The 13,807-nt window shown below is 45.6% G+C and overlaps 1 protein-coding gene across 1 annotated transcript in view; it reads left to right on the forward strand.

Annotated features, from left to right (window-relative positions):
• Positions 1–6,682: 6,682 nt before the first annotated feature.
• The window catches only part of KCNMB4 (potassium large conductance calcium-activated channel, subfamily M, beta member 4), a gene marked incomplete at its 5' end in the record, with an annotated part of 11,577 nt that continues 4,452 nt past the window's right edge, over positions 6,683–13,807 (forward strand). The window contains 2 exons of the mRNA XM_010133050.1: positions 6,683–6,723; positions 7,479–7,606. Coding sequence (XP_010131352.1) covers positions 6,683–6,723; positions 7,479–7,606 — 169 coding nt within the window. The remainder of the gene's footprint in view (positions 6,724–7,478; positions 7,607–13,807) is intronic.

Raw genomic sequence — 13,807 nt, forward strand, 5'->3', positions numbered from 1 at the left:
GGAGATGTTGTGAAGTAGTTTCTAGAAAATAAAAAATGTGTTGGAATCCCCCCTCTTCCCCTTAAAAGAACATCAAATCAGGAAAGCATCGGAGAAGCGGATTTCAGCTCTTTGGCAGAGATGTGCATGTCTTGCAGCACCAAGGGTTGTGCTAAGCATGGTGCAGGGAGTTGTGTGCAGGGGCTGGGGAGCAGACTTGCATGTCTGGTTGGGGATGTGCAGCCTCATATCTCTGCAGTCATAGTTACACCAGTGTGGATCAGTCCCTTGGAAGGTGGATTGAATTGCTTGGGGTTTAGGGGTTGCTTCTTTCCCCTTGGCTTGGGAGGGTGGTCGGGGCAAAAATCAGTAGAGCATTGAAGCAGGACGGTAAATCTGACAGGATTTGGATTAAATTCTTGGCACCGCTCAGAAGCGATGAGGGACAAAGCTGCAGTGCTGGATGGTGCCTGAGAGTGAAGCGGATGAAACACTGGCCCGTGAAGGAGCTTTGCAAACTTCACCTTTCCCTGGGAGTGATGCTGCCAGGCTCCCCATGGAGAGCGCCATGATTACAGAGACGTGCCCCATGAGTGCCTAGCTCTCTAAGCACCAGAACTTCTCTAAACCTCTCTCCTGAAGATTCAGGTGGGCTGGAGGTAGTTGGTGAATGCCTTTTTGACATGGGGTGAAGATGCCATATTGCTGCATTTGGTGCAGCGCGGCTGTCCCTGAGCATGGACCCACAGCCCTGTTGTGGCCGTCTCCAGCAGGGGTGGGAGGTTGATGGTGGGTGGTGAGCCCTGTCACCAGCATGCCTGGGCTCCCCAACTCTTGTAGCATCCTCAGTTTCAGCAGAGGCTTTCAAACTGGGCTGCGACCACAAGGTTTTTACTTCTTGATCTCGTCGTCTTCTGCCTTACCTGGAAGTCCAGTGGGAAGAGAAGGATTGCACCCGCCCTCGGGCAAATTCTCTAGGTAGACATGCAGAGCTTCAGAAGCAATGCCCATGAATGTCACTTAGGATCTTATTTTTATTTAACAATTAATACAGAAACACAGGGCTGTGTGTTGGCAGTGTGTTGTGCTTGCGTGCTCTTACAGATATAACCTGTTTTCTCTAGCTTGCACCTTGCATCTCTAGGTGTGGGCTGTTTACCCTGCGATATTGGTTGCTGAGGACTGAATCTGATTTACCAGATGAGACCAAGCAGACCATCTTTTTTTTTTTTTTTGATGTAACCATGTTCTCTGGTAGTAATTGAGTTTAAGTGGAAAACAACATTGGAAAAAATGTGCTCCAATTATTTTCCTTACCTGAAGGAGCTTACATAAAACCAATACAAAATCGGAAGGAAAGTTGTTTAGGACTCATTAGAAAAACATCCTTCTAAAGGAATGAATTATGTGTAGCTGTCACTTTGGTTTTCTTCTTTTCTCCCAAGTTTAATGTTTGTGTAGCTGCTCCTTTAAATTTTTTCCTAAAGTCTCGCCATCTTTAAAAACTTTCAAGATTTTATGCTGAAATAGATTAGTCATACCAACAGAGTGGGAATCTGTTGGATTTAATGCTTGGAATCCAGTATGTATTTATGAATGGACACTTCAGGAGCTATTTAATGCTTCCCACTTCCATCACCTTCTCGCAGCATGCTCGCTTGTGTTCATGCAATCAGACGTACAACACTATAATCAGTTCCAGCTAACTAGAAGGGGGGAAAAAAATGACCCATATAATTTCGAACAATCTTTAAGTTTTACATTCTGTTTAGGTGCTTCTCTGTGTGGAGTAGCAATTCTTCCTGGTGAATGAACAGTGTGGAAAAGGCGTAGTTCATCTCCTTACAACACGCAAAAATACTGAATCAGTTGGCAGCTTCACTCCACCCCAAAAATCCCCAGTGTATCAGACTAAAAATATTCTACTTTCTGTAGTAGAGTGGGCTGGCTTATAAACACATCAGCAGCTATGAATCTGTCTGCTCTAGCTGAGGTCTCGCTGCAGGAAGAAGGAATTTTTTTTTTTCTTGCTTCCTAAGATAATCACATCGTTGTACAGCCCAGGATTCATTTTAGCTCTTAAAAGATTATATAGCTGGGTCAGGGTTAATCCAGAAACGTATATATAAAGCACTGGTCACGATTACATTCATGTTCAGTCTGAGTGATTTGTGGATTTCTCTTTTTTTTCCCTTCTTTTTATTTAATTGTTGTCTCAGAGGAAGAAATTTCAGGGGAGGGCCAGTAGCCTTTCTTCAGCTGCCTTAATAGCAATAAATAATCTCTGAGATAAGGCTTAAGCAGGGGTTAATTCCGAAGTCAGTTTGTTGCGGTGGTTCTGGACATCAAGTGCGTTGGCAGCACATAGAGCCAGCAGCAGCGGCCAGGCTGTGGCTCTGGCTTTGGCTGGGTAAAATGACAGTGGAGTATGTCAGCTGCTGAAAAGATCTCCTTTCTTTTGATCTGCTTTCGGGCTTTTTAGACTTTTCCCTTTCTATACTTAAAGTTAAGCATGGGGCTGGAAGAACTTGTCCACTGCTTTGTTTTAGAAACTTAGATGAGTGACCAGTGAGCCTGGTGTTAGCGGCTGTGTGGCAGGACCTGGTTCTCCCTGTCCACAGGCAGGGGTGCAGAGCAGGCAGCTGCTGCTCACTGTCTGTGTTCCACATCAGCACATGCTCCTGTTGTGCTTCTTTCTGTAACCGCCCGGCCTGGTTGGTACACAGTTAACTCTTCAGGCATCCACCTGCCTCAGCAGGGTCCTCCATGGGCTGCAGGTGGGCATCTGCTCCACCATTATCCTCCATGCGCTGCAGGGGAATCTCTGCTCCTGAGCCTGGAGTGTCTCCTCTGCCTCCTTCTTCACTAACCTTTGTGTATGCAGAGTTGTTTCTCTCACATATTCTCACTCCTCTCTTCTGACCACTGTCTTGCAGCAGCTTTTTCCCCTTCTTAAATAGGTTATCAGAGAGACACTACTGCCATCACTGATGGGCTCGGTCTTGGCCAGTGGTGAGTCTGTCTAGAAGCTGGCTGGCATTGGCTCAGTCAGACATAGGGGAAGCTTCTAGCAGCTTCTCACAGAAGGCACTACTGTAGCCCTCCTGCTACCAAAATCTTGCCACGCAAACCAAATAACACTTGGAGACTGGGAGTCAGAAATCGTTGGCTTTAGTGGCGCATTATGCTTTTATGATGATACTTCTCTAGTGTCCTTTCCACTCCTTTCAGTTCATTGCAAGCTTCCCAAACCAGTGTGGCACACAGTATGGGGGCTCTCTGCTCTGCCAAGTAAATGGTACCTGCTGTGTTCTCTAGTTCACCAGTATGTACCATGAGGATGGTCCTTAAGAGGTCTCTTGGAGACTGAGGCTGGAGCCTTGCTTCTCAGTGCTATCAGTTTGTCTTCTGATGGGCTGAGTTGCCTCTACTTTGGGCCCTTATATCTGTTTGGATTTTAGACTTTCTTGGTCTTGTCTTATAGACAGTGTCTCCCAGGCTTAAGACAGTTTTCCTCAGAGTCTACCAAGTCTGGGCTTGTTTTTCATAAAAATGTGGCTGAATTAGGCAAGAAGAAGTCTTTGAGAAGCGTGAAATGCAACCTGGAAGCTAAACTACAGTTAAGAGTTGACACCTCTGTCCCTTCTCCATGATATGGAAGAATATCTGCTCTGATGAAGTGTTAAGAAGGACTGGGAATCTTCCCAGGCATCTGCAGAGACACTGGAGTGGGAGCATCCAGCAGCAAACACAGATACAAATCTTACAAAACCTTGGTGTGAAGGTATATTAGCTGCTCGCTGACATTTTTACTGAATTGAATCCTGAGTCATCTATCCAAACGCTGGCTTTGATTGAAGGGGGAATATTATTAGCCTGATGTATTATTGAACTGTGTAATTGAGACTGTGTTTGAATTACATAAGAATTTTATCGTTGCTGTGACATAGCGTAGGAGGTGTGATTATGGCACCGTGTACCAATAGATCTGCTGAAAAGGCCTATGCACTGTTAGGTTTATTCTGAATGACTAAGTATGTGCTATTCTGCAACTTCATTGTAACTCGTTTAAGGAAAAAACCATCAAAGAAATATAGAGTGGGACAATTCCACTGAAAATGGATGTTGCTGTGCAGGCTGCAACTGAGCACAAGGCATCCTAGCTTGCTTTCAAACACTTGGCATTTGTTTATGTTTTGATGGTAGGATTTCATGCTGAGTCTTGTGGGGGAGGACTGTGGAATTAACCTTTCAGAAACTGCCTGTTGCCAAAGTGGGAGGTCGTTTCAGGTTCACCCACCAACTCACGGTAGCAAAAGTTGCCAGGTTATGATTCCCTTTTATCCAGCAGGTGGTAAGTCCATATTGGACTTGGAGCTTGGGTGTTCAGTGTGGCTCAAGCCCTTGATGATATTTGGATTCATATGATGGTGACTTTGCCTTGGGCAGGGAACACTCCTCTCTTCAAGACTGTTAATCCTCAACAGGCTCTAGAAATGAGGTTCCATTGATTTATGGCAAGCCCCTGCATGTCTCTTTTGTGCTTTCCTCATGAAGTTAAAGAGGAAGAGATGGAAATGATCCCAGCATGTTTCCTGTCAGCTGTCATTGGGATTACTTCTGCAAAGAGTGGTGTGAAGTTTGAGTTACAGAGAGCAGATTCACTGTTCCCAATGTCCAGGTGTCCCTCCTGTAGCTACTGGTTGTACTCCCATATACTGCCTTGCCTTGGCACGTGGAAAGATATATGTGTTGACAGAGGAAGCTCTCTGTGGGCCCCTTTACATCTTCCAAACAAAACAAAATCCCTGCCCTGAACACCTCAATTTTTAATAGCTTCATATTGAGCTAAAAGTGTGGGGGCCAATACCAAGAATTGTGAAGTCCTCTGTGATGGAGCTGTCCTTGGAAACTGTTACAGCTTGCTACTTTTTGGTTCAGATGGACTGCTCTTGGGAAAAGAGATCTCTGCAGTTGCTTCTAAGTGTGAAACTCAGAATGGGGATAAACAACAGTTCAACAGGTTGTGAACTTCATGTAGGAATCTTGTAATATTTGGAGGAGGGGAAGGTCTTTGAAGGATTCCAAGAAGGTTTGGCCAACAGAGGACTGGTGGGGTGGTCACAGTTTCATAGCAGAGGAAAGGAGTAGGCTCAGCCACAAAGAGGAATGGAAGGAAGCTGTATACTGCAGATGATACCACAGGAAAGGGAGTTTTTGAGATCACTGAGAAAATGTAGGCAGAAGAATATATACTGGTACCTAGTTTTTTGTCTAGTTCTGCTGGCTACATGGTGGTTGGTTGGGGGAACTCTGAGGAAAGCCTGTTTACTTCTGCTCTCTTGAAGCCCTGTATTGCAATGGTGTAGCTATAGAAGTTGGGGGCTTCAGTAAGAGCAGGGTGTAGATTACAGCCAGATGTAGGCAGTGAGTGTACAACTGGTGGGAGATGGTACTGTTTCCGCAGCAGGATCTGAAAAGCTACGTGAAGAGAAACACCAGAGTGGAGAAGATTGGGAACGCTGGACCCTGGGCTAAGCAGGGAGCACCAAAAATGGACCAGGCGTTATGGCACCGCACGTTGGTGGCTGTCAGGAGGACAGAGCTGAGCCAGCATTGCCCTTGGGTGTCTTCGTGCCAAATCTGCCAACTCTGTCCAGCTGCTGTACAGATGTGTTTATGCACTGTGAGCATGGAAGAAAGAGGAGTGTGGTTGATGCTTCCAAAGTACACAACAAAAACAAAAACATTGCCGGCCAAAGAATATTATCTAAGATGGAAATAACTGCATGTGATAAACCCTGCGTTTTGGTTTCTGAAGGAGAGTGGTGCTGCTGCTCATTTCTGTCCTTCATCGTCAGCAGTGGGACAATCTTTGTTTAGGGTCGTCTGAACAGGGATCTAGGGGAACTGTGTGCTGTGGCAACACCACTTGTGGGCCCATGTGAAAATGGGGGCCCTTGCATGTGAAAAAGGCAAGTTTCAGCTTGGAAGCCACAAGCAAGACCTTGCAGATTCTTCTATCTGAAGCATGGAAGCTACTGGCAGCAACTGTAAGTGCTGGCAGAAGTGGCCAGGTTTTACTTGATCAGGCCAGTAAAATGCTGAGATTTCTCCCATACACCTGGAAGGGCAAAGAGTCAAGCTGTCATGTGATGGAGTCCTGTAAAGTTTGGTACTGTGTGCAGCTGGTGAAACCTCCCCAGATGGAGAGGGAGAGGAAGCACTCACCAGGCACAGTGGGTCACAGTGATCTTTATTTTCAGCTTAGAGAGGGTATCTCTCTCCTTGTTCCTATTGCCGTCAGCATACTGTGAAGAAACTCGTGATGATAAATGGGGATCCATTGTGGACTTTCTACAACCTGCACCTCCTGCTTCCTCGTCCTACCTAAGTAGGAGACTTTTAGCTACCTCCACAGTCACTTTTTTCTGCTTGCAGCTTCCAGTCTTAAAGGAATTAAAATTCTGTGCGTGCACCTGGAGCCTTGCTGTTGATGCATCCTGCAGGGTGAAAAGCCTTCATGTTATCCAAGGATTCGTTGTGTTACTTAGTTTTGTTCAATTTGGTTCCTGTAATGATCTCCCATATGGATGCCTGGTAACAATAGGAGGGATCGTGCTTGGGCACTGAGATCCCGATACTGGCAACATTGGATTAAGTGGACTACCTGTTTTTTTCCTGTTTAACTCCCTGTGGCTAGGAGAGAAGGGTGGTGCATCTAAGACGAGATTTGGAAACAAGGTATGTGCATTGTGTGTGACCCAGAGTGGAGTCTCTGGAAGACAAGTCCCAAGTGCATCAAGCTGGAGGAGGAACTTCCCTTGATTTCTTTGGGGGCCTTTGAAGCACTCGTCTGTGGGTGAGATGTGCAGATAGCTCAGCTGCATGTTCAGCTCTTGTTGACTTCTATACAGGAGAAGCAGATGCTGAACCTTTCTGCTGAAGTGGGGCTTTGTACTTTCTGTGCTTGTTTCCCCGTCTTGTAACAGTGGAAGAACTCCTGTCTTTTGCCAACAGATACCAGCCAGATATCTGATGTCACATCATCTGGGAAAGCTTGCTGGAATATTTGGGTGATTTATTGAGCATGGTGCTATACAAAACTTGTGATTATGTACCTCTCTGAAAATAAAAAGTAATTCAAATCCAATCCGTGCAGGTGGCTAGGAATACATCAAAATGAAACAATCATTTTTACATTCATCATGCAAAATCCCAAAGTGCTACATGTCAGGTTGGTTTAATAGTGGAAAAAAACATGATAAAGCCTTTCTTTCATTTCTGAATGCTGGCATTTATTTTTCCAGTACCTGCAGGGAGTAACTAGCAATTGAAATAAAGTTCAACTGACTTTTCTTTTTTATTTCTTTGGAGATTGTGTTTATTGTTCTTAGCCCATTTCGGAAACACTGGTGTTATGAGGAAAATGCAGAGAAAGTGATACCCCGTGTTCCTGAGAGCAGAAGTAACTCTGGTTTTGCAACGTGTGTTGGCAGTGTTCGTACATCCCTCCCTGTGCCAGAGATGATCAGGAGAACTCTGAGAACGTCACGTACAAGCAGAAATACTGGAAAGAGAAAGTGGGTTCGCAACCATTTACATGCTATTTTAACCAGCACTTGAGGTGAGTAATTTACATTTGCTTAGGCAGGAGCGCTTATGCATCTGTTTAACAGCTGTCCACTGGTTCCGTTTGAATATGTGTTTATATATGCTTATACACACACGCACCCCTATAGTGATCTGGTTTATCACACGCAGAGTTTAATGCAGAACTTTGCGAGACAACTCTATTGGTGACAAACTACAAAGAAAGCAGAGAAGTGTTTTTCCACTTGAAGTAAAAATACAAAACTCTGAGCAAAGTTTCCCTTAAAATGTCTCATTTTATGGCAAAAAGCATCTTGGCTTTTAACACTGAGATGGCAAATTTCTGGCTTGGATGTTTATTTTCCTTCCCTCCGTGGAAGAGAAATCCTGCTGTGTTCATGAGGGGCTGGAAGAAAAGGGGAGCTCGGTAAACAGTATAAACCTACAGGGGGAACGGTCTTCATAGAGGATAAATGAACCAGATATGTGTAACAAATGTTCACAGAACAGCCAGTTTTCATACGTGCTTGCAGAGTAGAATAGTTGTAACTTAGAGTACCTCCTCTTCAGTTTCAATTCTTACTTTTACTACAGATGTTGATGTGATTCACATGTGTGTAAGGGTGACATGGTTTCCTTCTTCAGTAAGGGGGAAGAGGAGGGAGTCCTTTTGCCTGTCTCTTTCTGACAATGACGACGTGCCAGGGAATAGAGGGTGGTGTGGTGGCAGCAGCTTACTGTTCACACAGTGTGCGCGGATTTCCTGCAAGGGCGTGGGAGAACAGCAATGATTGGGATGATAGGTCCATGCAGACAGGGAGTCAGAAAGAGAATATTTAAGATCTCCAGATCAGCCAATGTTTTATGGGGTTTAGACTCCATTTCTGGAGGCATGTGGCACTTGCTTAATCTGAGCTGCATGGGTAGTTTCAGTAGAGCTGGGGAGACTGTTCTTGGTTGTTAAGATAAACACTCAGATAAATATCTGCTGCATTAGGGACTAAAGGAGAAGGTTAGTCCTACCCCACCAGCACTTGGAAGTTAAACAGATGAGGGAGACCCAGGTGGGAATAACTCGGTGGTTGCTGAGGCAGTTCAGGGTTCAGGCTGGGAGTGTTGGCATCAAGTTTATTAAGACACAGGAGGAATATGGATGCCAGTGGGCGCTAGGACCTTGGAGGAACCAGGGAGCTGGAGCAAGGTGAGAGATGCCTGACTCTCTTGTGGGTGGCCCTCTGAGAGCCTTGCGGGCTTTTTGTTGTCCCATTCCTGGAGAGACTATAGACCTAGCTGGCATGCCCAGGACAACAGTCTGATGTCCCTGGTTAACTCTTTGCAGAGAGAAAGCATCAATGGTTTGTAGCAAAAACTAGTTGTTTCTTATAGTGGGAAGAGAATCACTGTCTACAGCATGCGGAGATTAAAACTTAGAGCACTCAGTGCAGTGACATCAGACCTGGCAGGGACCTTCTTGAGAGCTGCTTTGGCCCATAAGTTGCCAATGCTTGGGTCTGCTAACCAGGAGCTGAGTGATGGTTTTGGCTTCTCTGGGCAGGCAGGTGCTGCCAGTTCCCTGTGCTGCTGAGACCTGAGACCAGAAGCAGCTTATCCCTGAGTGAGACATGGGATCTTCGGCAGGAGATGTCATGCAGGATTCGTCTGAGCTGGTGTGGACAAGATGTTGTGAAAGTTAGCTTTTATAGTCAGTGCGGGAAAATGGGAGCTTTTCATCTTACTCAGAAATAAATGCCTAACACAGGTCAGATGCCCAGACACGTTTATTCCTCTCCTGTAAAGGAGCTTAGGGTGATCTGTTTGGGTGCAGGCACCTAGGTGGTAGGTGTCCAGAGCTAGGTGAGCTCTTCTCACACAACAACTGTAGGCGAAGCAAAGGCAACATTTTTCTGCGGCTGCGTAATGCCTAGGGTCTGCCATTGATTAGGTTGAGGCTGAGGAATTGCACAGCGCTCAGACAAGGGTTTTTTCCCTATAGTTGCTGCATCCTATACTGTTAAGTGTTCTTGCCAAATGCAATGGTTGCCTTGAAATGTTGCCTCTTGCTGATCATACAACAATTTATATACAGCAGAAGATAGGCTCACTGCCAGAGATACTTGAAGATAGTCTAAGTGAAATGTGTACACCATCTATTTTCTTCTGGAGATAGGAATGAGCTTTGACAGTAAAGTTTTGCTGACTAGGAATGTGCCTGCTTAGGTATGATTTTAGAGCTACAATGACTAAACAGCTTGTGAAGTAGTAAAAAACTGTACAAACTGAGGGAAAAAAATCTGTTCAAAACAGAGGTGTGCATATTTTCTGTCAGTATTTTTGAACTGTGTGATGAGCTCACTCTTCTGTATCTCTATAAAACTCATAGAATGTAGTGGTAGGTACCTTAGAGAGAGAAATACCTGCAGTATTAATACTCTCTCTTTTGAAATGATGGAATGAAATTCTAGGTAAATATCTAGGCAATGAATGAACATTGTCTCCTCATCATCAAAATTAATTTAGCATCATTCTAGGAATTGTTGCCGCATGTGGAGTGTGTTGTTAGGTAACTCCTCCTGCAGCTTGGTGGGGCACATTTCAAAAGGCTGCTTTAAAAAGGAGAAGAAAGCGATGCCATTCATACAGTTCGAAGGTATACAAAAGGGGTGAGAGGCAGACTGCAATTTCAGTCATTCTCTGTTAATATAGAGACCCAGGACAACTAGCTGTCTGACATTTATCTTAGGAAACCAAAGCACAGCTTAATTTGGAGCTCAGCACTTTACTGAAAAGCTAGGTTTTGCTTTGCCCCTGTAGGCAATTTCAGTGTTCCCCTCTTCTCTGGCTAGCTTTAGGCCAAGTGGTGCAAGCTGCTTCTTTGGACCTCTGGTGAAGGTGCCTGTCTGTTGGCATGATGATACTCCAGTCTGATGGAAGCGGTGCCCAGCAGAAAACAATCCACAGTGTTTCAGAGCACAAAATAAATGACAAATTCAGACAACGTTCTCAGGCTGTCACCAAAGGTTTGGGAAGGCACTGAGCTCCAGTGCTTCAGTGTTAATGGATCTCACACTGAGTGTCCTGGGGGTCTGTAGTCACGACGTCATGCAAACAAGGGTCACAGCATTCTCTGAAGTGGGAGTCCTGAGGAAACAGGTTGGGAGAGGGGAGGGATGGGGGAGATCCTGTCACTTAATTTCTTCATGTTCTAGATCTCATTGACATCAACAACAGAGAGAGAAGGAAAAGAACAAAAAGAGAGAAACAAAGGTCTCCATCAGCTCAGACCCCTCAGTCTCATGCCATGCAGAGATAGGCAGAGCAACATATGTCAAATAATTTTTTATTAGTGGCTCGTTTATGTGGCATTATTGTTTTTTAGCTCTGAGTAAATCCAGTATGGCAAGAACACTTTGTGGTTCCTTTGCTGCAGAGCAGCAGATGAACCAGCCACACTCTATGGTTCTCTGTGTTTGCTGCAGGATCCTGTACAGAAATTCACCTGAAATTTGAAGAGCAAAGACTGATTAGTGACCTCCTGTACTGTGCTGGGGTGCACCCCTAGCCATTTATCTGGGAATAATTATCTGCAGAAGCCAAGGGTGCTCAGCTAGTAGGGCTGCTCATTCCTAAATGGTTTGCTCTGGTACTTCGCACAGTTTTCTAAATTAATTCCCTCCAGTCAGAAGCTGGTGTTGCTGTTTCCTACCCTTTCTTTTACTGTATTGCCTGTGCAGCAGTGCTCGGGCCCTGGAGGGCGAGGATTTACTGTTTGTTAGTAAGACACGGCGCTGCCCCTGCATGCAGCTGTCCAGCTTGCCTCTTGTGACAATAGGGGAAAAAACCATACTGATGAATGCCTGTCATAGCAATGTGGATAATTGTGGGTAAAATAAGTGTGTGCAGACTGCAAACATCTTTAAATCCAGATTGTTTGAATACAATAATTATTTGTAAGGTTTTCCTATCCCATGCCCCTGCCACTGTCAGCTTTTGCTGTGTCACATAAATTGCACAGTGTGGTGCATAAGTGATGACTGAAATGTTTATGTGCCTGTAACTTTTTGGTCCTACATGACTTTTTGGTAACCCCTGCACTGCAATTCTGCCCATGATGTTCAGTAATTGCTCCGAAAGCTCTGGTGGAGGCCTGCTTTATCCAGTGCCTGTTTGAACTGCTTGGCAGGACCTAGCAGAGCTGTGTTGCATAATGCAACAACTAATCCAGTTACCCCTGGTCAGAGCACCACAAAGTTCCAGCCCTGACCTCAAAGTCCTGCTAAAAATAAGTATTGGTCTCACCTTTTAGCAACAAAACCAAAGTATCTCTCTCCTTGTCTGTTCAGCGAAAGGGAAAGGTGTGTTTTCAGAGCTAAGGTAGAGACTTCTTTAGGGTTTGTTGGGTTTTTTTTAGTTTGTTCATTCTTCTTTCCCCCTGGGGCTTCTGCTGAGTCGTGGTGGTGCACAGTGGCATCACTGCGTGCAGCAGAACCAGGTCTTGATGCCTGAGCAGGTCTTGAAAGTATTCAATTCCGCCCCCCCCACCCCCCTTGTCCCACTAGGGCTCTCTCTTGCCCCTACCAGTCTTTTGTGCACTGATAACTGGTGTTAGGAGTTTGGGTGCATCCCCTTGAGAGGCTGTGCATTTACTGGAGGGCCAAATGGCATCACCACTAGAAACAAGAGCTAGTGCGTAATGAAGATTAGGGGGAATATGAGCAACTCCTCTGGTCAACATCTTTCAACTGAAGTATTATATGGAAGTCACAGAGCAAAGATGGGTTTATTAAATGCAGTATACTAGCAGCGACAGGGCAATATCTTTAATTACATCTGCTGATTTTCACAGGAAAAAGAAACACATTGCCAGGCATGACACACCTTCTTTGGGTTGTTGCCTCAGCACCAGGAGAGGGACGTGGTGGGTCTTCCAACAAAGCCATGTCCTTCTCACGAGAGGTTTTTCCCCAGGAATGGGGCCACCTTTCCTTTTCTGTTTCCAAGCAAAACAACAAGCCTTCAGACTCTGGTAACAGACAAGTCACCTCTACAAAAGTAGCAAGAAAAAGTCAAAACTGCAGTTTCGATATGTGCTGGCCTGGCCATGCAAAACCAAAAGAGTTGCGTTACAATGTTTTGGATGTGTCTGGGTAGCTATTTTTCTTCCAGAGGAAAGGGATTGTTTGCTGTGGAAGTACACCCTCTCTCTTCTCTTCTTTTTACTGCTTGTCTGTTAAATACATCTCTGTCCCTTCACCCCACCATCATCTCCTTGTTTCTCTGCGCAGCCCTGCTACCCTCCTCTGCTACTCCTGCCATTCTCTTGACAGCTCTGTGGCTCCTTTCCAGGCTCCTGCTCTCCTTGCTTCTGCTGTTGATAAGTTATTGTTTTAGAGGTGGAACCCAGAGATTTCAGCTAAAATTTTCTCTGCCTTTGCCCTATATCTAGTGTTCCCAGGTGGCTGCAGTATTTTTCTGCTGCTGTGTACTTCTGGTTTGCGGGCAGGTAATAATCACTGGAAGACTTATTCCCCTGAGGGCCCTATAGGGTGTCTGGTTTCTGAGCTCCTGGTCATCTCCATCGTGGTGCAGCATGGTGCTGGGGGTCTGCTCCCACTGGCACAGCCCACTTCTGACTCCTCTTGTCTCACAGCACAGCTGTTGTGATTATCTCACGGCTCAGAAGTAACTGTGATGAGCTGCATAAACCTCATGGCTCACTGCCAGTGACTTTGCTTTCTTGGTGACACAAGCCATCTGTGCTGGACAAGACAAGTATCTCTGTGTGCATATTTCTGGTGCAAAAACATGCAGGGCAGCTCTCTTGTATTAATCACTGTGTAAGTCTTGGAGCGAAAGCCAAAGGATTTTGTACCAGGACAGCAGGACAGATCCACCTCTCACTGATCCCTCAGGAGGGCTGAGGCAGCACACTGTGAACAAGCTCAGTCCAAGCAGGACCCTGCAGAGAGACACCCAGCAGTGTGGCTGTGTCCTGCGGGCCAGGCAGGGCTTCTGGCTGCTGCTCTGGGTACTTTCTACAAGCAGATTTTGTTCTTTATCCCTCAGGGTTTGTTGTGGGATTGCTTAGGGGTTGTCCCAGGGATGTCCCCAAACACCACAGACTCAGATGTCAGAGGACAGCTGCTCCACGCACCTCGCCAGTTCCTTTGGAGGCTCAAGGGGTGGTCACGGCTGTTCTGCTCTGCCTGAAAATTCATTTCTTCAGGATTCAGAAGAT

This window comes from Buceros rhinoceros, unplaced genomic scaffold (genome assembly GCF_000710305.1).
Source record: "Buceros rhinoceros silvestris isolate BGI_N320 unplaced genomic scaffold, ASM71030v1 scaffold20873, whole genome shotgun sequence".
Lineage (NCBI taxonomy): Eukaryota > Metazoa > Chordata > Aves > Bucerotiformes > Bucerotidae > Buceros > Buceros rhinoceros.